Source organism: Rhagoletis zephyria, unplaced genomic scaffold, assembly GCF_001687245.7.
Source record: "Rhagoletis zephyria isolate East Lansing unplaced genomic scaffold, Rhagoletis_zephyria_1.1 Rzeph_scaffold_00049, whole genome shotgun sequence".
Lineage (NCBI taxonomy): Eukaryota > Metazoa > Arthropoda > Insecta > Diptera > Tephritidae > Rhagoletis > Rhagoletis zephyria.
The window spans coordinates 275692-302139 of NW_016157133.1; the positions used below are offsets into that span (position 1 = coordinate 275692).

At 37.0% G+C, this 26448-nt stretch overlaps 3 protein-coding genes across 5 annotated transcripts in view; 1 reads left to right on the forward strand and 2 right to left on the reverse strand.

The window, feature by feature from the left end:
• Positions 1 to 273: 273 nt before the first annotated feature.
• On the reverse strand, positions 274 to 10326 carry LOC108368104 (arrestin domain-containing protein 3). The gene is made up of 4 exons (XM_017622871.1): positions 9313 to 10326; positions 2203 to 2570; positions 1606 to 2128; positions 274 to 796 (listed from the first exon to the last, which is right to left on the reverse strand). The coding sequence occupies exons 1-4, from the start codon at positions 9425 to 9427 to the stop codon at positions 342 to 344; spliced, it is 1461 nt and encodes a 486-aa protein (XP_017478360.1). The 5' UTR covers positions 9428 to 10326; the 3' UTR covers positions 274 to 341.
• An 8406-nt stretch (positions 10327 to 18732) lies between these two features.
• The window catches only part of Leash (leash), a 21828-nt gene continuing 14112 nt past the window's right edge, over positions 18733 to 26448 (forward strand). Inside the window, exons 1-2 of one of the 2 annotated variants that reach the window (XM_017622910.1) lie at positions 18733 to 18861; positions 18933 to 19575. In XM_017622910.1, coding sequence (XP_017478399.1) covers positions 19461 to 19575 — 115 coding nt within the window. In that variant the 5' untranslated portion in view covers positions 18733 to 18861; positions 18933 to 19460. Of the gene's footprint in view, positions 19576 to 26448 lie in introns of both variants that reach the window. The other variant, XM_017622905.1, reaches the window with a different exon arrangement.
• Positions 23189 to 26448, reverse strand: part of Ak3 (Adenylate kinase 3) — a 6280-nt gene continuing 3020 nt past the window's right edge. For both annotated transcript variants that reach the window (XM_017622929.1, XM_017622920.1), the window contains exon 2: positions 23189 to 24332. In XM_017622929.1, the coding sequence (XP_017478418.1) occupies positions 23563 to 24231 (669 nt within the window). In that variant the 5' untranslated portion in view covers positions 24232 to 24332 and the 3' untranslated portion in view covers positions 23189 to 23562. The remainder of the gene's footprint in view (positions 24333 to 26448) is intronic.

Genomic DNA, 26448 nt, shown 5'->3' on the forward strand with positions numbered 1-26448 from the left:
GTCAATCGTTTTCCACATTCAGCAAGAACTGCCGTTCTGTGGAACATTTTCGAAAGTTCAAGGCAAATACTGGATTTGCGGCTATGTAAAAATTAATCCAAAAGCGAATTGACTTAAAGATATTTGTCAAAAAAGGATTTTAATTGAATTAAAACACAATTTATATGAAATATAAAAATACACATATGAGTGTACATATGTATGTAGTATGTATTGTAAAATGCAACTTCCCTAATTGAGAGTTTTTAAATCTGTATTTAATATATACTTCTATATTCGAATTTCCGATTACAGGATACCAAAAAAAAAACATTTCCATGTTTGAAAAAGTCCCTCGAAGTTCACTTCCAACCAATACCAGGTTGGGAACCAGGCGCTGGTGGCGGTGTCGGTTCATAATCTGGCGGCAAGCTGAAACCGAGCACTTCTGCATTACCGCCAGCGGTGTTGGAAGAACTTGGCTTAGGACTTGCGGCAGCGTTATGTAAAGCCGGAGCAGATGGTGTAGGCGAGGCTGGGTATGCAGATGGACCTGGTGAAAGCGTATAATTGTGTGCTGGTAGTGAATTATTATGTTGAGGTGTTGATGGCATTGGTGCCGGTGCTGGCGTCGAAGGACCCGGTGCCGGCGCAATATTTGAAGGATAAACGCCATTTGATGGTGGTAGAGGCTGATTGTTGAGGCCATTACCAGTCGATGGCAAACCGGCATCACTGAGAAAAACAGGATAACGCGGACGGAATGTGTTATCTTCAAATTGTTCGCTACGGACATCCTCCTCGAACATTGGTGGTGCTGCGAATAGGGATTTAAAAGAGCAGTTTATACATATATGTATGTATGTAAATATATTACGGTGTATCACCAAAAAAAATTAGTGGCCTTTCCACCGGAATTATAAAATGTATTAAATTTTATTGGCCTTATGCGCCAGTTATCCCCCGACGGAGCCGCCTTTCCGTACTTGCCGTCCGTATCAAATTAATTAAAATTTCTGTTTATAGGGAGAGAGAAGCAATGACGATGTCACCGCCATTCCGTGGCGAGCTTACGTTACTACGCCAATCCCATTACATAAATGAGTCGTGTCAGCTGACGTCGACACCTTTCTTCATAGAAAATAATGTAGCATTTTCATACGAATTATCCATATGTAAGCCATTTACAGTCTTCTTTATTTTTTATGACTTCCGTCAAAATACATATTTCGGAAAAATATTAAAAATTACGTGAGCTAAGCTAAGACCATTGGAAAATATCCCCAAAAATCTTATTATTTTGCTTTTGTTGATACAAATTTTAAATATTATAAGCAAACTTTTCAAGCCTAAAATATTCTGTTGTGTGAGATAATTTTTTAGAAAAAATATTCAAAAAATGTACTTATATAAAACTTGATTTTTGGTGGTATTTTCAAATAGATCCAGCTCACGCAAATCTTAATATTTTTTCCGAAGTATTTTATTAGAAGTCTTAACATATAATAAATTTTGTATTTCCGCTGGAAAAACAGTGCCGATTTTTTTTTTTTTATATAAATGGTGATGCACCCTAATGTACATGTAGGCGTATGTATAATAAAGCCTTGTCAGACTGAAACTTACGCAATCGCTTGTAGACTGGTCCAGCGCCAGGTTGTGTTGTTACCGGACCCGCATCATTGGCGCTTGCATATAACGGTACAGTGCCGATGGTCAATGGAAATTCAATTACCAGATCGCCATGAATACGCGAAACTTTGGCTATAAATTTGAGCGTATAACTAACTTTGATAAGACTACAGTTCTCCAATGAAGTCGGTGTGGTGGAGGGAATTTGCAAATACTCATTGAATTCCGCTTTATTATGCTTAATAACTTCACCGCAGTGATTATCGGCAACTTTGATCTCTACAACTTGGCGTTTAGCTTCCGGATTGCGGCTGCTGAAGTTCACTTTCTTCATTAAGCGCACTTTTACATCGGAACAATGCACATCCGATTGATTATCCAATAAAGCGTGGAAACGTATCTTCTGCCCAGGTGCATAAGCCGAGAAGGGCACTTTAACCTGCAACACCATAGGGCCATTACCGCCGCAACACAAGCCCCAACAAAATGTTTTCTCCTCAATCTTTTGTAGTGGTTTCTAAAGGAAAATGATTAAAAAATATTTGTGATCCAATGAAGATCAATGCTTTTACATTAATTCCACCACCTTACCATATGCTCTGGATTGAGATTCAAATCGAATGGCGATATCACCGTATAACCCTGCTTGAATTTGTTATCATATCGCATCACACGATCTATCACCAACGCCACTTCATGTTGCACTTGTCCCCAGGAACCGTTAAACGATGTTGGCGAATTTGGTGGTATGGTCGTTTGAAATGGAAAAGCATACTTTCCAGGTGGCAACTCGATTTGTGAACCGCCACTTTGACCATAAACATGATTTTCCGTACTGTAGTACAACTCGGAGCCGGAAAAGGTTTCAATGGTCTTTTGCGGTTTACCCTCAGTGTCTTGCTTCGTTACATTTTCCGTCCAGCGGGTTTCAGCATGGCCACAGACGCTAATGTAAATGGCTGCAAAATCAAATGAAAAGTTCCCAAAAGCGTTTAGTAATGCAACTTATCGTACTTAAGAACAAGTGCAATGCATAGACACAGTTAATCCTCAAATTAATCTTAATTGCCTGAATTGAATTGACTTTGGTGTTGTCAATTAATCTAATAGAATTGTTCTCAATTAATTTCTACAAAAATATCTATTAAGTCATAAAAGTATATAGTAGGTGAGTATTATTTTTATATCTATGCAATCGTAGCACTCGTACTTCTATTGTGCTAAATTGCTCAGCTTCTTCCTTCCCTATTAGATCATTTATCATTCTTCAGTAGGTGGAGATGATTGTAGAATTCTATTAAATATTTTTCATGAATTGTTTGCTACTTAGGTCAAATGCCAGTAATTGATGGTTCTTATGTCTAGTTCGCGGTGCATGAAAGAACGCCGGTGAACGCTCACATGTTACTACATATTTATATGTGCATACATACATACACATTGTAAATATGTATTTATGTACTTGGGTGAATACTTTTCTTAAATGCAGCACCTGTGATGATTCATCACTAACCTTTATCCTCAATCCTGAAACTCATTGCAGCTAAGGTCAGTCAACATTACGCCCGGATTATAACTAATTGAATAATCATATTGATTACACTATTTTATTTTTCTTGTTGGTCTTGTCAAGTAAAACAAGTATCGAAATATGAAATTTGCCAAACACCCCCAAACTCTGGGCTTGCGGTTTAAAAACCGGTTTTTTGTACCTTTGCACATTTAAAGGACCCCTCCCTTCGTCTCAACCTCTTCAAGGCAGGACGGGCAAATGAAGTTGTCATCTAGGTCTATCACAGTTGGGGGCCTATTTCATAAAAGTAACGGCAGGCATTTCCGTACTGACAGTGTAGTAAATGCAGCTTTCCAAAAGTTGCCACTGCTGCCTATAGCCGTCCAAGAAGCAACGAAGATTTCGCCGACAATTCTGGTTCTGAAATTTTGGGGAAAAAGCAACAATAGTGGCACCTGTCACTTGTAGTAAATAGGCCCCAGGTGTCAGTGCTACGTGAAGTGATCAGTCAGCTGTCTAATAAGTTGTCTATAGTCCCATCTGCTCAATTAGAGAAAATAAATAGATAGGCCTTCTAAAATTTAAAGCAACATGAGTTTTTCCCATCTCCTTGCAATCGTCTCGTACTCGCGAAGCAGGTGTAAAGGAGTCTCCCCAATCGATTCACAGAAAATACATAGGTCGCTTGATCTGATCCCCAGCTTGTGCAGGTGACCTCTTAGTCTACAGTGCCGCACCAGAAAAACGTTTATTATCCTTAACTTCCTCCGCGTGTAGAGTTTTGGAGCCGTCTGTATACCATAGCAGCATGCCAGGTTGTATATGTCTCTCCACAGAGCAGGTGCCCCAAGTTGCCTTGGTGCAAAACTCTACCTTGAATTTTCTCTCAAAGTCTACTGATTTAGGCTCAAAGTGATTAAACAAGGTGTAATTGAGAACTCAGTTGCGCTCTCTTTTACGGATCTATAATTTCAAAAAAATAAACCAAATTTCTTCTCTTTTCTACACAATAATTTTGAGTATAGGAACCAACATTTAATTATTAGACCACGTCTAAGTATTTCTATACATGTAGATTAGTGACGCCCAGACAGATCTCTTAAAAGTTAAACCCTCGCGATATCAATGTTAAGTCGAAAAAATATGGTATTCTTCACAAGAAAGTAAATGATCCGGACGTGGATAGCACAGAAGATTTGTAATGCCGATTGGCCTTAAAAGACTACACAAAGTAACGGATAATTATTTTTGAATAAAGTCAAAGAAGGCCGGTAACGCCCTGTCCTTATGTCAATGTATGCTCTAATTGCATGGGATCTATATTGTTGCATATAAATCTGGGTCGTTTCGGTTACGAAGACCCGACTGCCTTGGGAACACTCAAGGTACTTCGCTCACTCAGGGCCGTTTGCACCATGTCTAGTTAACGCTAACTGGAGGTACATCCTTCAGTTAAGCACGTTAACTGCTTTATCGATCACATGTTATATGATGGGTGTCGATAACGTCGATAAAGATGTTTAACTGGGAGTTAGAATTAACTAGACATGGTGCAAACGGCCCTTAGACGACTTGATGCTATGCAGAAATAAACAGATCTAATTTACTTTGCTGATCCTTTGCTGTAGTGGAATGTAATGAAGACGAGGTTACAGAAGGAAGGTATCACTTAATTAGAGAGGACTAAGAAGCTTTTCTACTGGAAAGAGAATATCAGCGCGGTAGGAGTATCCAGACTTTGAAGGTAAAAGAAAAAGTAGAAATGCCTATATATCAGATTGTGGATCGAGACCGTCAATCGAGTGCTCTATATCCTTACAGTACATTCGAGTTAGAGTCACTCACTTTCGAAGGGATGATATCCTGGCGCGCACTAGGTGACATATATATATATGTATGTATGTATGTACGTTTAATATTTTGAGCTCGAAAAGTGGTCAGGGGGATAAATGAGATTGTCTACCCTGGTATTGCTGCTCATAGCGATGTGTAGAGGCGACCCGGCAGTTGTAGTGAGTTAAAGGTGGGGAAGGTGCGGGAGTTCATTTGTTGCTCATGCTCATGTTCTTTGGTGGCTAAATATGTTTCAGAAGTTGTGACTAATCGAAATATAGCAGAAGGGTGCGGAGACGAACCAAGGTTGATAGGTTCTCAGATTTAAGTGGGGTTAAGTCGCCGAAAGAATAACTCTTGTTCGAGTAAAGACCTAGTCACTCCAGTATGTAGAACTAGATGACGTGGAAGTTCCCCCTTCTTGTTAAAAACACATTCGTTGAATATCCATACTTCTATGCACAAATTAAGTAAATCGGCTATTTTGGTATGTTTAAACATTTATGAAATTAGATTTGTTTAGATAAGCTCTCTAATTAGTGCAAGACATTTCCTTTCATGAGATAGTTGAAGCAAGTTTCTCAACTGGCCGCCAAGTATGCAATTTAATGTCATGATATTTGTAAATATGTATGTATACTAGGGTTGGGACTATCCGAATCCGTCCGGAAATACATGTTTACGCATATCCGGATATCAGATTGGTTATTAATATTTTTATCCGGATATACGATTCAAATCCGTTTAACATCCGTTAACTTTGCATTACGGTTAATATTCGGTCATATGCGGCTATTTAAATCAGAAATCCGGATAGAATTCCCATCGGTAATGTATATATATGAGGCCCCTCTCAAAAAATGGTTGGGTTAGAAAAAATTTTTGAAATCCAATATGGCGGACCCAAAATAGCGGACAAAAACGATTGGATTCACTTAAAATTTGTTTTGTAGGTTTTTTGGGGTGACTGATTACGAATACGATGAGGAACTTGTAAAATTCAAAATTCCGGTTCCAATATGGCGTATAATTTTTTAATAAGTCATTCATCCTCTCTTCAAAATTGTTTCAAGTTAAAAAATCGGTTACATTTTTGCATATTCGGTAATTTTTTTTTAATTTTAATTAGTGACAAGCGTTTTTTGAAATTCAATATGGCGGACCTAATATGGCTGATAAAGTTTTGAAAAATTATTGGATTCACTTGAAATATGTTATTGGCGGCTTTTGGGGTCACTAAATAGAATATGATTATGAATTTTTAAAATTTTAAATTCAAAATGGCGAATCCAATATGGTGGATAAATTTGTGATAATTCATTCATACACTCTTCAAAATTGGGTCAGGTAAAGCAATCGGTTATATTTTTGAAAATTCGGTAAAAAAGTTTACTTTTAAATGATGACTGGCGTTTTCTGAGATCCAATATGGCGGGCAAAATAAATTTTACAAATGTTTGTACACACTTGAAATTAGTTACTGGCGGCTTTTTGGAGTGGCGGATTACAAATACGATCAGGAATTTCAAACATTCAAAATGTGGGATCCAACATGGTGAATTCAATAAATTAGTAAAAAATTTGCCCTATTGTGGATCCGCCATATTGGGCTTCAGAAAACTCTCCTCATCATTTAAAAGTAAAAATTTTTACCAAATTTTAAGAATTTTAATTTAAGAATTTTTTTACCTGAACCAATTTTGTAGAGAGGAGCTTCATTTGACGAAGAATGCCTCATATGCATATTTTAAATGTGAATATTGCAAATATGTAGGCAAGTACATATTTAATTGCTGTGCTTTAAAAAACGTAGTGCAATTATCAGCAATTGCATAGTAGTTTATAAACCTATTTACATACATACATAAGTGCTTATAGACATGTTTTACATTCATATATGTACGTATGTACATATGTACAATTATCAATCGGCTGGCATGCAACAAATAATAACAATTACTAGCTAAGAGTGTTTTATTTATTACAGGCATAGACTTATCGTAATAATATATGTAAAATTGAAATTGCAAAAAAGTGTAATAAAGCAGCTCCGGCATTAAATTTGATTTAATTTTTTATTGTTGTCTCCTGTTGTTTAGAATATTTTTTTTTTGCAAAAATCCTACATATGTATATACATATGTGTACATAAATAATAGTGGCTTAGTTGTCTTTTAATTCATAATTAATGAAGCAGATATGTATGTACATATTCAAATTTTTTGTACCAACACGTGTAGGTATCTATTCGCTTGTGTCGAAATGCTTCTGCGAATTTCCGGTGACGTAATCATTTCGGAGTATAACAAATTTCATAGACTTGAATACATATTTAATAGGAATGACTTCACTACGCATATTTTTTTTATTCTTATGAGGAGTTTTATTGCATGGTGCGAGAGGTGACTAGAGAATGGCTGGTAAATATCTTTTAAGGAGTTATAAAAATGCGTCAGAGGTTTACATACATATTTACATGAATAGCTTCAAATAATTCTGGCAAATACTTCTGTGCTATGAGTTTGAAAATAAGTACGATGTACAATCAAAAATCACTTTTGCTGAGTTATGTATATATGTATGTATGTATAGTAAACTACAAACAATAGCGTAAACTCCTATCATAGTGGGATGGTAAGCGGCGTCGGGCGAACACCTAAATAATGATGCTACTCCATTAAATTTATTTTGGACAGCAGTACATATACAGTGACTCAAACAAATGACCAAGCGTTGTTTTTTTTTATATTCTTAATATTTTTCCAGCAAATTTTTTTTTTGTTGTTTTTATATAAAAAATTCGTCTAAGCTTTAACCAAAACCGTATAAATGACAGTTTCAAACTTTATACAAAATTTAGGAAAATTCACGAAATTTTCATCAAAACTTCAACTGTTTATTCTGAGTTTGTAGAAAATTTTTGGGTATGCAGTTTAACAGCCTATACAATTTTACTCTAATGAAGTGGAAGTTCCAAATGGCTAAAAAATCGCCTTGATTTTTGAGAATTTTTTTTGGAGGCTACTTTTTCGGGTTTTTTGATAATAAAAAGCGCAATTTACAAAAACTTGCGTTGATATTTTGAAATTTTGTTGCTGACGGTCTCTCGCGTTTTATTTCATAAGAAATTCATACTTATATGAAAAACTGCTAACCCAAAAATTTTCTAAAAATTCTGAATAAAAAGTTGAAATTTTGATGCAAATTTTTTGAATTTTCCTAGATTTTGTATAAAGTTTGAAACGATATAAAAATAACAAAAAAAAAATTTAGCTTGAAAAAAAAAATCCGAATATTTGAAGAAAATCAACACGTGGTCATTTGTTTGAGTCACTGTAAATGTACAGCAGGGTAGTTGACGAGTTCGAAACAATACACTTGCAATAAGAAGCCGAACGTATGTATGTATAAATATGTATTCATTACCCTGCAAAAATCTTTGGACCATGTAATCCAATTGTGCCATATTGGAGTAGGTACTTACAAAATACTCGTATTTAATGGAGTAGCGGACCAACTCGAGCCTCTACACCAGCTTATTGTTATCTGATCATTGCTCGTGGTTTAACGATCGTAATCCCTACACGATGTTTATGTGTTGCCAAGAGGGAGGGATTCCATGACATGACATAACATATCCTTATCTTCAATTTTATCTCTATCTCAATCTCTATCTTTTTCTCTATTTCTATACTTTCCTCTATCTTTGTCATTAGATACCTCTATCATTTTCTTTATTTCCCTAAATTTTTCTTAATATGTATTTTTTTCTTAATCTATGTACATATAGGCCTTTTATTTATTTTATTTTACTTTATTTTGTTTTATTTTTAACCGACTTCAAAAAAAGGAGGAATATTTTTTTATGTATACATATACGTTACCGGATAACTTTATACCCGTGGACCGATTTCGATAATTCTTTTTTATCGGAAAGGTGGTACCGCAAGGCATATTAATTTGGTTTATTTCCGAACACTGGATGCTAAATTTTTTTATGGGCATATAGGTCGGTTGTATCTTTTGTTTAAAAATTACTTATTATTTTTAATATTTTATTCTATTCGCTTTTATTTTATTTTATTACGTTTTACTTTTATTTTGTTATGTTTTATTTTAATTTATTTTGGTTTTATTTTATCTTTATTTATTATGGTGTTTTATTTTACTTTACTTGAAATTATTTCACTTTTATTTAATCTTATTTTATTTTATTTTTTCCAAAAGTTTGAATATTATTCTATGTTAACTTTATTTTATTTTATTTGATTTCTTTTGAATTACATAATTTTAATTATTTTAGTTACTAATGAAATCAATAATAAAATACTGTAGTTAATTTTGGCAATACGCACATCTAATCGTTTTTGGCCTTGTTGTGATTAGCTCCGCCACGCCGGAAACCGTCTGACCGGCATAATAAACCCCCAACGGATTGTTGTCAAATGTAATAGTACACTTGCTGGCCATATTGTTGCTTTTGTTATTAATTTTCACACAGCTGCTTTGTTTATTACTGAACTTCGGCTTTTGTAGTAAGTATGTATGTACATAAATATGTATACTTAATATTCCACAGTTGTGCTCTTTCGGGCGTTTCCTCAAAAGGCAGTGAGGTGTGTTAAAAGTAATGCAAATGTCGCCAAATGTCTTTTGTCGCTCTTGTTGCTCCAGCTGTCTTTAATAGTGTGAGCAATGAGTATCTTAAAGGCAATGGAACGAACTTTTAATCCAACGCCCTCGAATGGAAAGCTGTTTAGCGGCTTTGATAGTTGATGCAAGTTTCAAGGTTGAACGCCGGTGTTAACCGGTGTCTATCTGCTTGACTTAATTGTTTGTTTTGCTATTTACACGCCAACAAGCATTATTTGTTTATACAGGTAGGTACATGCATAGGTGCCTATATAAAGTTGTTACTTTTGCGAGCAGCGAGCAGGTAAAAATCATTTCACCAAACACTCAGTTCCTGTTGGCGTACCACTGCACACTATTCAGTTAATGTATTTGTTTATATGTAATTTTTTTGTTTTATTAGATATTTATAGCCACTATAGTGAGTATGACATAATTTCACACGCACGCGACCGACCGACTTAGCAAAACTACTCCCGCATATTTATTAGACACTGTGCGAAAACGTAGGAAATTCCGCTTTAAATATTTAGTTGATATGGAACTAGTATTTCCTCTGCTCTATTGACACTGACACACACTCTAGCATCTGAGATTGTGCTCCACAAACGCGTCTATTTACCAGCAACTCCAATTCGAAACTGAATTAAATAAATAAATTTAACAAAGTGAAAACGCACACAAACGGGTCGCCGTAGTGAGCAACAGCCGTCAGTAGAAAGATTTAACCTGCAATAATGCTTTACCCCGGAGCCCTGCGCATAAGAATCGAACAAAGAAGTACATTTTTATGTACATAAATATGTATGTTTGTGTGTGTATATACGTACTCTAGCCTACAAACCCTACAGGAAATTTCATTTACTATTACAAACTACTGTGCCTCTTGTAATACATAGAAGGGGTATTCTCTGAGTCTTGCAAAGCCCTTGCATGGTGCACAGATTGCACGGATTGCACGGTTAAAACCGGTTTTCGTATGGGACAGCTTTGCAAACGGTGCACCGTGCAAGGGCTTTGCAAGACTCAGAGAATAGCCCTAGAGAATTTTTGACTAGCTTTGTGGTATTCTTAACATAAAATAGGAAAATAGTCAGTACATTGTAACAATATTTGGCGGGTCATACTTCTGAAGAGGATTTATTAATATCCAAACGTGTACTGTGACCTGGTAAAACAATTTTTCTTTTTGGTTTGTTGCTTGTAGTGCTTCCTAGTAGCTGTCCCACTTCTCGGGGGAATATGTTTGGGACATGTTACTTGGTCATCTTGATTCTCTAAAGAATCTGTCCATTTCGCTTATGCTAGCTCCTGATATGTCGGTTAGTTGTGTTATTAGGTATCTGTTTAACATTTCTTATCTAATATTCAAAAGACCTGAACATTCTCAACGCGTAATACCGGGCACTCTCTTTGCTATCTTCTAGCTGACAGCTTCTCTTTTTGCTGCATATTTGCCTAAAGGCCAGTGCCAAGTGATGGTTGGTACAGTTCTGAACACTTCTGTTCTTGATCTATTGCCAGGTCCAAGGCGAGCGTCCTGTTATAGTCAGCCAAGAGTTCTTTTGATATGCTACAATTCTGTATATCTGATCATCTGTTTAGTATAGCCAGTCCTAGGAAATGCAGACTAATTTCTCTTTAGATTATTCCAAGATGACAGCCGAGCGCTACCGTTTCGGATTCATACAAACAAGCTCCTTCCTTTGCCAATTTATAAACTTTCTCATTGCCTTCGATGTTCCTATGTCCAGGAACCCAGAAAGGGACGTTAACCGAGACACGGAGCCTAATTCCATTTTGCGTTCCTTGTCTAGCTTAGATTTGCTAATCGATTAGTAAACAGCCGTCTGGATGTGATTATATTATTGCTTTGCTTTTGTAACCTACTCCGGTGCGTAAGACTTTAAAGACTTCTAACATATTTAGAACTTGGAATTCTTATCATAGAATTAGAGCAAAACCAAGGTCTTCAGAGTAGACTTCCGCTCCCACAGCAAAAGTCTAGATTGTCTACCATATAGTCTGTCATCCTTCCTAAATGCATTTCATTAACGATCAATCCATGTCCTAAACACCTACATACAAAATACATAAATAAATGTTTAGTCCTAAGTGTTTGGTCGGTCAAATTTGAGATGTGTGTCTTGATGTTGTCACACAAATGGAAGGGATCTACCCTTTTCCGCCACCGCCGAACGGCAAATGAATTTTAAGAGAAGTTTTTCAAAATATAAATACACTCGCAGGTTTGCCTTTACCAGCCGAGGGGCGACCGCTCTTAGAAAAACTTTCTTCTATTTTTAGATGTTACTCGGAGCAGGGATCGAACATTGGCTCTACAGAGTGGTAACCAGTACGCACTTCTAACAACTCGTCTATATAGCGACCGCCTTTCTTTCAGATGTGTAAACATCTCTCAGTATGGGAAAAATTTGTGTTAACCCGGTAACTGTTGTTGTTCGGTAACTGTTCAGGACCATTTCGCGACTAGTTCGGGTTCATTTCAGATCTGGTTCTGGGCTTATTTTGGAATTAGTTCTGAAATTCTTTCAGGACAAGCTCGCGACTTTTTCATAACCACTTGAGGACTACTTCAGGACAACCCCGAAGTGGGTATGAAAAGTCGTGTACTGGTCCCAACAAAATGTATGAAATGAAATGAAATCGATGTTTAATGTTTTAATATGTAACTGAATCGCTTAATACTTTGCCAACCATACACAGATGTTTACACATCAAATTTTTGAGTACCTATTTAGTAGATACTCACGCCTATTTTATCTATCAAAAGTCTTTACCTTAAATTAAGACGAATCTGTTTCATATTTTGCTCCTGCCGAACAAATCGGACGTTTTAAACAAATTTAAGCAATTGGGAATATATTCCCTACAGGGATGATATTTTTGTAGACCCTATATATATGTATGTATGTACGTATGTACATATATATGTATATGGCAATGTGGAAGCGATGTTTTAAAAGAGTTTTGAGACAAGTTTTCTTAAAATAACTTTCCGACCAAGCTTTAGATATGTATGTACGTTGTTTTGAGTTTACTGTATGTACCATGAATTCAGCTTGCCGGTGATACCCATATGGATATATGTATATAGATATATTGTTCTCACGTATTAAATCCAGTTGCGTAAAAAAACATAAAAATCTGAATATAATTGTGATTAATAAAACTTGTGCGTACTTATATTGAATAAGTGGAAATCGTTAGTTTACTAAGAGACTCGCATAACTCAAAAACTTAGTTTTTGAACGAATAATGCGGAATTTCTCAAGCTGTACATAGTGTAAAAATTTCATGCTATGCATTTCGTGTGTAGTTTTCGCGTGAAAATACAATGTGCGGCTCTATTTTCCGCATTTTGAGAGTTAATAGAAAAATTTTAAGCACGTCTTCAAAAAATCCTGTCTTTTTTAGTTATGGCAGTCTGTGAGTGAATGAGCGGACTTACTCGTACTTTTGTACTACACCAGTTATGTACTACATATATACATACATACATAAGTGTGGTTTTATGGATCAACATTAATGAATCTAGCAGTACGAGCTTTACTTAGAAAAAATTTTATAAAATGTGTGTACATAGATATGCACTTGTGTATATACGTATTAATTTTTTCTTAAGCTTTTATTGATTATCAGACATGCATAATAGGAGTCACCACTTGACTTGGTGTCCTACATCCATCAATATTACTTCAGAAATTATGAAATAAAAGAAGAAGCAGAGTGGACTCATCAAACTTTCCGGAACAGGGTTTTTATTGAGAGGACAAAGAAGAATCCTATTAAGCTGGCATTTCGGGGTACTATTTTATATAAGGAAAATTTGAAAGTTAGGGGGGCGCTCGGGGGGGGGGGGCGCCCCCCTGCCCCTACCTGGCTACGCCCATGGACTCAGATATGAGATTCAGTCTCAGCGCATGAATTCCTAACAGACAGTGCCTTACAGTGTTGGCAACCATGGGCTTTTCCTACCAAAACTGGTAGGTTTTTTTCCATTTGGTAGGTTGGTAGGCTAGATTGGATTTTGGTAGGTTTAGCGACAATAATAGTTAGTTGAGAAAAATATAAAATATGTATCTCCAAACATTTTAACAACCTTGTTTACATGACTATTTCACCGGTGGAGTCCACCATTCTCCATCTGTTAGAAACTTCATTGTGAGACTTGAGGAATATCACCAAAACTAACCTATTGGTATTTGAATATGGTAGTAGGACCCATTATCACACATGCAGCACTGGCCTGGTGACCAAAAGCTACGCACGTAAAAGCGTGTGCCACCTTTAGCAAGCTGCACCGACTGGTCCGCGTGGCCATTACAGGAGCTATGGGCACTAGTCCAACGGATGCCCTTGGTGTCATTACAGGCATTCCTCCTTTGTATATTCTGTTTGAAAAAGAGGCCTGCTAGAGCGCCCTACGACTGCCCAATATGGTCAGCAAGAAAGTTTAGGATCTTCGGGATCATTTGGAGGTTGTAAAGACATTCCTTGATAATCCCGAGTTATCCTTCTACAAACCCTACAAGGTCAGAATTCCTGAAAGGGACTGCTGTAAAGTGATAATAACTATGATTTACGAAAGGTCCCAAGTATGATATTCAGACGGATCAGACGACGAGACTACTGGGGCAGGCGTATTTGGACCAAAATTTCAGAAAGTCTGCGAATTACACACACACAACTATATTCCAGGGAAAGTATTCGCAATCGAAGTTTGTGTAGAAGGACAAATGGGGCCAAATTAAATATTATGTCGGATAGTCAGGCAGGTTAAAGGCCTTAAACTGTTATAAAACGGCAGCAGGTTTTTGGAATGCTGTAAAACTTTTTTGAAGCACTTGGAAGCTCACAGAATTGTAACGCTGTGGTGGTTATAATAATAATAATATGTATTTGTAAAGAGACAAACATTTGTGTACGTCTGTATAGTAAAATTAATTGCTATACGTAGTTATTTTTTTTTTATTTAACTAGCTGTGTTTTAATTTTTCTACATGCTATGTTGTCTACATTTTTAATAAGCTTGACATTAAAAAAATGTTGGTAGGTTTTGATTGATTCTTTTTTTTNTTGGATTTTGGTAGGTTTAGCGACAATAATAGTTAGTTGAGAAAAATATAAAATATGTATCTCCAAACATTTTAACAACCTTGTTTACATGACTATTTCACCGGTGGAGTCCACCATTCTCCATCTGTTAGAAACTTCATTGTGAGACTTGAGGAATATCACCAAAACTAACCTATTGGTATTTGAATATGGTAGTAGGACCCATTATCACACATGCAGCACTGGCCTGGTGACCAAAAGCTACGCACGTAAAAGCGTGTGCCACCTTTAGCAAGCTGCACCGACTGGTCCGCGTGGCCATTACAGGAGCTATGGGCACTAGTCCAACGGATGCCCTTGGTGTCATTACAGGCATTCCTCCTTTGTATATTCTGTTTGAAAAAGAGGCCTGCTAGAGCGCCCTACGACTGCCCAATATGGTCAGCAAGAAAGTTTAGGATCTTCGGGATCATTTGGAGGTTGTAAAGACATTCCTTGATAATCCCGAGTTATCCTTCTACAAACCCTACAAGGTCAGAATTCCTGAAAGGGACTGCTGTAAAGTGATAATAACTATGATTTACGAAAGGTCCCAAGTATGATATTCAGACGGATCAGACGACGAGACTACTGGGGCAGGCGTATTTGGACCAAAATTTCAGAAAGTCTGCGAATTACACACACACAACTATATTCCAGGGAAAGTATTCGCAATCGAAGTTTGTGTAGAAGGACAAATGGGGCCAAATTAAATATTATGTCGGATAGTCAGGCAGGTTAAAGGCCTTAAACTGTTATAAAACGGCAGCAGGTTTTTGGAATGCTGTAAAACTTTTTTGAAGCACTTGGAAGCTCACAGAATTGTAACGCTGTGGTGGTTATAATAATAATAATATGTATTTGTAAAGAGACAAACATTTGTGTACGTCTGTATAGTAAAATTAATTGCTATACGTAGTTATTTTTTTTTTATTTAACTAGCTGTGTTTTAATTTTTCTACATGCTATGTTGTCTACATTTTTAATAAGCTTGACATTAAAAAAATGTTGGTAGGTTTTGATTGATTCTTTTTTTTTGGTAGGAAGTTTTGGTAGGAAAAAAAATGTGTCCCTGGCAACACTGGTGCCTTATCAAAATACGCACCAAGTTGTGGCAACCAAGTCGACTGATCCCTTAATTTTATCTACATCTGTCCGAAATAAACGCTATAGTGGTCCCGAAGAGTATGTAAACAGGAGGTCTTTAATTTTACCACTCCCCCAATAATTCCTTCATTGTTTTTCACTACCATTAGCTGACTAACTTTCATAGTGTTGTCCATGTTGTATGAGTAACCTAAGAGAACTCCTCACTTAATTTCTGAAGTGAAACCTCTTTGCGCTTCTTTGGCTCTACAACCATTCATCGGTTTGGGCCGAGTCCAAAAGACTTCGCCAATCATGGCTCTCCTTATCGGGGTTGCGCCCGTTGTATATCCCGCGTGCAGACAGGTCCTTCGATTGTGTTCGTGGGCGCCCTTTCTTTCTTTGTCCATTCATGAGTGCCGAGTCGAAGGATCTATTCACCGGATCCTCGTCATCCATGCATACAATATACGTAGCGCTGAATTTTAATTCGCTTAACTATGACCATCTCTATAAAAATCTCGTACAGTTCGTCCTTCCATCTTCTTCGGTACTCGTCGCCTACGCGAACAGAATAGATCTCTCTAAAACCACCAAAACCTTCTCATCTTTATTCGTCCACGTTTCCGCGGCATATAAAATAGCGGGCATGATGAGAAATTTGTAGAGGGCAAATTTTGTTTGTCGAGAAAGGGCTCTACTAATCAATTGCCTACCGAGCTCAAAGTAGTACATTTCGGAGCACAAGAGCTACTTTCGCTAGATCTTCAGGATGACAGAGTTGATGTTGTTTATGCTGGTAGACAAACTTCTTCATTGCTTCAAAATTATAACTGTCAACATGGAAGTGTGTCACAAAACCTGAGGACTTTTTGTGTGTTGCCAGGAGGTACTTTGTCTTGTCCATGTTCACCGCATAACCAACCCTATTAGTTTCCTTTTCTAAGCTGGAATATGCTGATCTTATGTCCCTCAGTTTCTGGCCGACGATATCGATATCATTAGCATACGCCAGTATCATCGTGCTGCTGTCATACGGGTGGTGGGTATGGTGGCGACGCGATTCAGATTAGCGGCTCTTATGATGCTTTCCAGCGTCAATTTGGAAAAGGCCCACGAGAGTGAACCTCCTTGTCTAAACCTTGATTGGTCTCAAACGGCGCGGAGAGGTCCTTCCCAATTTGAACGGAGCTGAAGGTTGTATTCAACGTTACTCCCCATAACCGTTTCAGTTTCGCGGGGATACAAAATTTAGATATGGCGTCGTACAGCCAGCGTCACTTCATGCTATAAAAAGCGGCTTTAAATCGACAAAAAGACGGTTTGTGTCGATTTGTTTAACTAGTGTCTTTTCCAGGATTAAATGAACTGTGAAAATCTTGTCCATAGTGGACTTACCAGGTCTGAAGCCCACAGTTGGTTCGGGAAGATCTTTCAGTATCGTCGACAGGAACGCAATATTAAAAAGGCTTATTCCGCGATAACTTCTTATAGACAAACTTGCTTAGGAGCTGGTAGATGGGCAGCTATATGGCCGACATCTTTTCAGGCTTCCCTGCTCTTTTGGATTAACGAAATCAGGTTCTCTGGTGTTACGCACAAACCAAGCTTGCGGTTAACTGCGTACCTCATGGAGCTAAAACGGGGCACTTGAAGAATACGTGCTCTGGGTCTGCGGTAACTGCTGGTCTGCATTGCTCGCAGTAAGGGTTTGGTGTGAGTCCAAGGCGTTGTAGGTATGCTTCAAAACAGCCACGCCCACTGATGATTTGAGTCAGGTAGTAATCTACCTCTCCATGCTGCCTATTAAGCCTGGTTTCAATTTTAGGTCTTAAACCCATTTGATTTCTGCTTTGTTTTCCGATAGAATTTTCGAGCCTCATTAGAGCCTGTTAGCATCTCGAGCTCTTCACACTCACGCCTTTCTGCCGCCCTTTCTTCCTCTTGAGGAGTCGTCTCTCTTCCCCAGTTTTTTCCCGGTGTCGCTCATTTGTCTCGCTTATCGCCATTGGCTGCAGGATAGCTTTGTATGCTGCATATTTTTCAACCGTAGCAGCGCGGCACTCTTCGACTACAACTCCACAACAAGCACGTTCTTGATTGCACAGATTCCCATGCGGGTCGTGGATGCGAGTCGATGTTAGCTCATGGCGATGTTGGATAGTGCGCACGCCTAGAACGCTCGAAGAATACATATCTTCTGTCTATCACAACATGATCAATTTGGTTCTTCGTTCTTTGATCAGGGAACACCCACCAAGTGGCTTTATGGATGCTTCGATGCTGGTGTCTGGTACTACTAACTACTATGTTTCGTGCCGCGGCGAAGTCGATAAGGCGGTCTCTGTTATCAGAGGTATTGTCATGATGCCTATATTTTTCTACTGTTGGATCAAATATGCCTTTTTTTCTCACCTTGGCGTAGAAGTCACCAAGCAAGATTTTTAAAATCGCGGCAGGAGCAGAGTTCATAGCTGGTTATATAAACTCTTTAGTCTCATCGTCCTTCGCTTCGGTCAGGGCGTGCACCCACATAAATTAGGCTGATGTTGTTAAATTTTTCCTTTATGCGAATTGTGGCAGTTCGTTCACGGGTATCTATGAGTTATGCCTCAGGTGAAAGAAAGCTAGTTTCGACCTGGATAGAAGAGGAATGATCGTACCCGTTTTCCAGATATTTTTTGAAACAACTTTGTTTAGCGATCATTGATCTTTAGATAAGGCGGTTTTAAAATTCAAACAAGGAAAAAAATCCAACTCCACACTACAAGTACCCAAACATTAATTAGCAGTTTTTGCCAAGGTGGCAGCACCAGAAAATACAGCTGTTCCGATTGCCAACATGCACATCTATTGATCTCTTTCGCGCACACACATTGCAGAGGGCAATAAATATCTGAAGAATGGTACTCTTTTACCTTTGTGGAGAAAACTGTGAATGAAGAAGTTTTCCACTTTTTCGATGAGTTCTTGAGCGGGCGGCGCCACCATCGCCACCATTGATGCAAAATGGAAATAGGAAAAATAGAAAGTGCAATTGTAGCGGTAAATAGGTGTGGAGCCGAATCGTGAGTGGAGCACAGAATAGAAAAGAACAAAGATTCGGGAATTTCGGTATTTATTGTTTATTTGGCGTTAGTGCTGGAGAAGAGAAAACTGCACAAAGTGGATTTGGATGTTTGCGCATGGAAGAAAAAGTGCTGAACAGTGGCTAGGAATTGTGTGCACAAATAAATGCCACTGGCAAAATGTATTGAAGGAGTAGACATGGACCAGCAGAGGAACCCAATAGCAAGAAACTTTTAGCGGAGCGTAGGGTGACAAAACTCAAGCAAGTGTGTGCGAAAAGAAAGTTGAGGAGAAGCGCGGCGTGCATGCTTTTGCTTTGCATAGCATTAGTGTTTTATTTTTGGATAATATAAAAATATAAAAAGAAAAGTCACAAAATACCAAATATCGAGAGCATTATTAGGCTAAATAGCACATTTACTTGGTCGTTTGCGATGTTGCTGGCAAAAGAAGATTAGGGCTAGGCAACGAACTTATAGAAAAATGAACTGAACTAACCAATGCCACGGTTTTAAATTAGTAAGTTTGATAAATGATTTGCTGGTAGATATTGAAAGAAAAGCTCATTGAAAAAGTGAAAAAAAGCAGTGAATACGAAATGGAAAACGAGAAGTTACGCATCACACTAAGCAACCCGGAAAAGGTGTATTCTGCGGGTGAAACAATAAAAGGCGAAATTTGGTTAAATCTAGCCAAGCGCACAAAAATACGGGGTGAGTACAATTTTGGGAAATTATTTTTGCATCAAAATAGTAGAACTTTTAACTGAAAGTATATACATAACTATTATTTTTATATGCATTCATATACAGTATAGAAATACATTTTTACTTCTATAAACATATATGTATGTATGTACATGTGTATGTATGTAGATATGTGCATACATATGCACTCGCTTTGTAATCGAGTAAGAAATCTCCACTGGTCCAAGTTTCGTAGAAATCTTGAATCATTTACACTTTAGTAATGTATTAATGTGTGCTCGTTTTACTCAGTCGCTTCAACTCTTTCTTTTAAAGCTTCTTTTGTGGTGCATATTTGCATTGGTTCGCTTCTGTTTTGTGAGTTTCACAGCCAATTCATTATGATGAGTGGAGAACAAAGAACTGCCATGGATCCAATTAAAGCAATGACGGTTTTGTAGCTTCCACTTTCATTTCACATTTCGTTGGAATAAGATACTCAAATCGAGTTGAATGTCAAAATATTTGCAGACAATTGTTAAGATTATTTTAGTTGAATAAATTTGATTAAAATTTTTTTAAGTTTTGCTTTCTTCATTGTTTTTGTACGTTGCAATTGCTCTTTTGTTTTGTTTATTTTGTTGCCCTCGATAACGTCATTTATAACTCTTCAGCTACGTCAATTTGTATTTTTTCTTGTTTTGATTTTACTGTGAATGATCGCTACCGGCAAGAAGCAGCGGCTGACAGGTGTATTTTTTGTTGTTTTGTGAAGCAATGTACCCTACACATTTTCGGTTTGTTGTATGGGTTCTTTCATGGTGGGATTATTGTGCCAGGGAGTCTTTTAGCCAAAGTATTTTGGTCGTTTTTTTTTTTTGAGTTTTTAAATTTTATCCTGTTTACAGTTTAAAGAGGAAATGAAATTCCCTTTTACCTTTTTTGGCGTCAAATATGAGAATGTTCGTTAAACCCCCAACTTACAAACTGGGAAGCTTTTGGAAGATAATTTTAAGCAGTATTAGGCAATTGTTTCTGGCTCTGTTCAGTTTCTCTTTACAAAAGATAATTGACAACTTCTGGCAATTTTATCCGGCCTAAAGGTATGCCGAATTTCCACTAGGCATTGAAATGACAAAAAATGTATGCCATTTAAAAAAATGCCATGTGGAAATAAACTTAAACACTTTTTCTTAACGTAATGAGACAATTATTTTTTAATGCCCAACTTTGCCATTTGTAATTTTTGCCACTTAATGCCTAGGTGAAATCCAGCATTATATTATCTGTCGAAGGAACCGCATAGATCTAGAATTTATTTCGTAGATTGTTTGCACCGCCTGTGTTAAATATATCTACCAAGTGCTCTCACAATCCGCGACTTCGTTTACTGAATATCTAGTCGTCTGTAGTTTTACAAAAGTACAGTAGGAAAAAAGTTCCCTGTCGGTTCGGGGTATACATACATACATATTTGAATACGCCGATTCTGATCAATTTTTATACCCGAGCGCACTTGTGCACAAGGGTATTACAATTTTGTTCACATAACGGTTGTTTGTAACAGCCAAAACGAATCGAGATAGATATAAATGATCAGAATGAAAATAGAAATCGATTAAGCGGTGACTGTCCGTCCGTCCGTCTGTCCGTGAACACGGTAACTCGAGAAAAAATTGAGATATGTCAACAAAATTTGGTAAGTATGTTTTCCTTCATCCAAGGTAGGTTGGGATTGAAAATGGGCAGACTCGGACAATAACCACGCCCACCTCCCATATAACGGTATTTTCGAAATATGCAAAAACTACGATATTTCCGCAAATACTGGATCCAAATTGTTGAAAGTTGGTATGCGAAGTAGAAATTTAGCATAAAATAAGACAGTTATGAAATTTACTCAAAATCGATATATGCAATAACCTCTTAGCAGAAAATTATAATTAGGGAAATTTTTGGAAAATGGGTGTGGCACCGCCCACTTATGCCTACATATGTGTATTTCGGTAACCGGTTTATCAATTTCTAGCAAACTCGGCACATTTATCAACCTTGGCGTGAAAAAGCAATATGCTGGTTTTTTTGAAATCGGACTAAAATTACAGCCACTTACCATATAACGGTACATTTCGGAAATACGAAAACTCCGATTTTTAATAAGCTCAGACGCCAACGTACAACAATCACTTAACAAGACACAAGATGATTGATTACCTACTACGTAAGTGTATATTGAAAACCGCCTTACCGATTTCCACCAAACTTGGTCCAATTATTTCAATAAATCATAAAAACGATATTTAATAATGTGCGCCGGGTATATAATGATCGGTTTCGCCGATCTTTTTTATACATAGAACTCAACTAAAGAACAGGCGCAAGTATACGTTACGTTCATCCCAGGTAAGGCGTTTGGCCAAGCTTTTGTTGCAATACCTAAAGCCTTTTTATGTGAAATACTATTTATATAGTTTTAATTAAAAAAAAAAAAAATCCGTCAAAAAGCGTGCGTGAACGTGATTGAAAAAAATATAACAGAACGTGAGGGCGCGTGATTTACAAAACCATCAACGTAGGCGTGCGTGAACATGAGCCAGAATCACTCACGTTAAATATGAGAACAGATGCAAAATTATATATTTACTTATTTCTAGTTCTGTAATTATTCTAAGGTTGAGTAACCTACGAATAATACTTATTAATAAATAGATATATTTTATGTGACCTTTGTTATGAAAACAAAAAACAACCAGCTGCAGCTATAACCAAGCTAAGTAAGCAACAACAACAACAACAATATAAACAAATGTATTGTTATCATGTACGAAAACACATCTGCTGATAAGCTTTTCCAATCCCGTCGTTGTTCAAAAGCTGCTATTGAAGGTGAATGCGTACATGTATGTATGTACATATGTACAAAATGTACATACGTCAATGTGACTCGCACTTTGAACTTGCAATTCCCCAACATGTTGTGTGTATATTGTTTCCACTTACCTTTTAATTGGTAATTGATTTCAACATCGCTTTCACGCATTCAATCAATGTATCATGGAAAAGAACTTTAAAAAAAGAAGAGATGTTATCAATCAGATAAAGCACCAGAGTGCCAGATATATAACAAACGCGTTACGGCTCATTTAAAAATGTTATCTCCACTAAGCAAATTTAACAATCGTCAGGTATTAACTATGCTTGACTTATCAAAAAATCCACACCAATTATTTATGATTAATTTAATTTAGTTTATGCCTGCATGCGTGCTACTTTGTGGAGTGAGTGCTGCATACGGTTACAATTTCACTTTCTAAATAGCCTCATAATAGAGCTACCACTTTATTAGGCTTTAAAGGACTTAACCAATTCGCTGGGTAGAAATGGATAGATGAATGCATGGTGGCTGTTCGTAGCAGCTGTCGTGATTGGCTGGCGCTAATATGGTGAAACCTTATCAGCGCTTAATTAAAATTAGGCACATACTTTTTTCCTTACATTCATGCATCGCATATGACTTTATTTACGAAAGGGCTTAAAGTGAGACGAATGCATACATATGGAGTAGTAATGTTAATTAGTTTTATTAGCATCAATTGCTGCCGGCGTGAGCAAAACCTAAATTACAATTAAAACCAGTTAATTCAATTATAAGCAGCAGTCTATTAAGCAATCGAAGGCGTTATTTTTCTCTACTTTATTGTTTTTATGTAAATCTACATACATATGTATATACATGGTGTAAACTTTTTATACATAGTTATTGTTCAATTTCAACAACACGTCTATTTATGGCTTACAATAAACATACACTCTTACAATTAAAAAAAAAATGATATTTTGCGCTAAATCTACATACATATTTATCGCTGTTTAAATGACAATAAAAATACATTTTTTTTCAGCAAAAATGTTACAATTATTGTTCTTGATTTCACTTTTTTTTTTTTAAGTAAGTAAACGGGCTTTGTGCAAACACTCAAGCTACATACATAATTACGCTTTTCTTCAGCTGTTCTACAACCTTTTCGCCACCGCTGCCCTGGTTTTTTCCAACAAAAATTTCTCTACCTGTGGCCATATTTCCGCTGTGGTGCGTCCCTTGAAATTGGTGATCAAATCTTGTTTCTGATAGTAGTCCATAACTGGGCGTAACATCTCTTCGTACACTTGCAGGCGTTGTGCGACCACTTCTGGCTTATCATCATCGCGCTGCACCAAATCCTCGCCCGTCACATCATCCTTACCCGGCACCTTGGGATCGTTGAAGCCCACATTGTACACACGTCCCGATGGCAAGTGTATCCAACGTCCTTTCACTCGTTCTATAATCACATCGTTTGGCACATCCAAATTTATTACCGCATGCAGCGGTTCGCTGGCCGCCAATCGTTCAGCCTGTGCGAGTGTGCGTGGAAATCCATCCAACATCCATGATTTGTTACCCACCTCGGTTATGCGACTCAGCACACATTTCATGACTATTTCATCCGGTACCAATTTGCCCTCATCCATGTACTTTTTCGCCTTTTTGCCGATATCGGTGGCATGTAGTACATTTAATCGTAGCATATCACCTGGAGAAATGTGCACGAAACCGAATTTTTTCACTATGCGTTTGGAGATTGTACCTTTGCCTGAGGCGGGTGCACCTAGGATTACCATACGGAAGACCTTAGAGAGCATTTTGATATGACTGCGCTAATTGTCTGCCGGTTTAATTTTATATGTCCTCTCTGTTTGACTCGCCTCAAATCACTGAGCGTTCAATGGCTTGCCGGCAGCAACTGAAAGTAGCGAGAATGCAAAATAATATGCTAATTGATAAGCAGTTGGCAAAAACATGTATATAGATTATGTACACATATGTATATTTAGATATTTATTGATAGTGAAATAGTATTTGTTATTGTTTTTATGGTATCATATGTTGGCTGCAGTACGCTTGAGCTTAATCGTATGATACTGCGTGTGTGTGTGAGGGGACTCAAAATAACTTATATTTATTGGGCCGTATGAATTAAAACTAAGCAATTGCTTTTTCTTAAAATTTCATACCTTTTACTTGAATTTTGTTTGAATAAATTGAGTAAAAGATCTGGAATTTTAAGAAAAAGCAATTGCTTATTTTTATTCATACGGCCCATTATTTATGTATGCACAGATATATATACATATGTACGTACATCAATATTTCTAAGTTCTTTCCATATGGAGCTAAACTGAATTTTATTTATTTTAAAATGTGATTGTTTAAGCAGCTAAAATAAATATCAATTTAAGTTTCTTTTTATTATATTTTCATTGTTAATTAACTATTGTTTTAAGTAGTGTTTGTTTATATTGACGATTATCATGGAATGGAAAACACTTAAAAATTTAATACGTACAATTAATATTTGTGTAAAAATTCGTTTACCCAAAATGTTCACAAACCCGTAGAATCAATAGTGGAACACTGTAAAATTGCATGACCTTGTAAAGCCCGCTTAAACGCTGTATAAGTCCTTTATCATACACCACCACAATCCATGTTAAACGGAATATAACCTGCATTAAGTTTTATTCGTATTAGAACACTCTGCTATAAAAAATATTTTTTGGACTTAATGTTTTGTTCAAAAAATAGAATTAATTGTTTTCCTATAGCCACATTGAGCGGATAGAAAAAAATGTAATCCGCCATTTTGTGGTGGCGGCCATCTTGGACTTTGAATTTTTTCATAGTGTACTGCATTCTATTTTCTATTTGTCAAGTCCATTAATTTGATGCCCATTTTTAGAGGGTTGTGGAAAAATATTAAATCCGCTATTTTGCAGCGGCGGCCATCTTTGCATTTACATAATTAGTCTGTTCCAATAGCAGTCCGGTTTACAGGATTTAGTCAGAACTTACAGGAAGTCGTTCCTATTGACATAAAACCTGTAAGTGGGAACACATTTGAGAGAGTAACTGAGCAACTGTTCCTAGTCAGAAGTTACAGGATTTAGTCCGGTGTTTTTTTCCTGTAAGTGTCAAACGATCAGCTGATTTGCATGTGCAAACAAAAACAGAAAGCGGTGAAAGCAAAGAACCTTATATTTGAAAAAAAATGGAAGTAAACAACGAAATATTTAAATATGTATAGATTTTAATAATTATTTAATGATATTTCAGCCAAATTCAAAGGAACAGACTAAATATTTCAGTTCGATAGCTCCACAGCAAGAATGATAGAATACAAAATTGCGCCGATCAGAGAGAATTTTTTAGAATAACTCTTGTGTGACGTCACACTGGTGCAATTGCGAGAGAGAAATGCCAAAACGTGAGCAAGAATGGAAGAAGAAGAAAAAATGTTGCAAGGAAAACGTAAACAAGTTGCACAAGTGTGACGTCATGCAACCAACGATTCTGTCAAATTCGTTAAGAGAGGAATAGCGGTCCGAGATCGGCGCAACCTTTGTATTCTCTCAATCGTGAGTCCACAGGAAGGCGGAGATTTAAATTTCTACTAGATTTGACCTAAACTAGGATCATCAAAACGACCCACAAGCGAAATCAAAGGTAAATGTAGTTTTATACGAGGTTTTTCAAATAATTTAGATCATAGCTGGGCAAAACGCTACTCGCGAGTAGCGTCTGCGTCGCAGCGCTTATACGTATACAGCATAGCTGGGCACACCAACACAGTCTCATTTTGTCATGGTATTAGTGCGTCGCGCTCAGTTATGGTTGCCGCATTTTTTATAAATGTACTAAAAGTGGTATTTTTCGTGCATGGGTATTTTGGCCTATTTTGCTTATACCTATAGTGTAATAATGAACCTTGGAAGTTTTTAGTAACTAATACTATTAGTTTATACAACCTTTTGCATAAGAAAAATTTAGTACTTGTATAATTTAAAAAAACTTAAATTAGG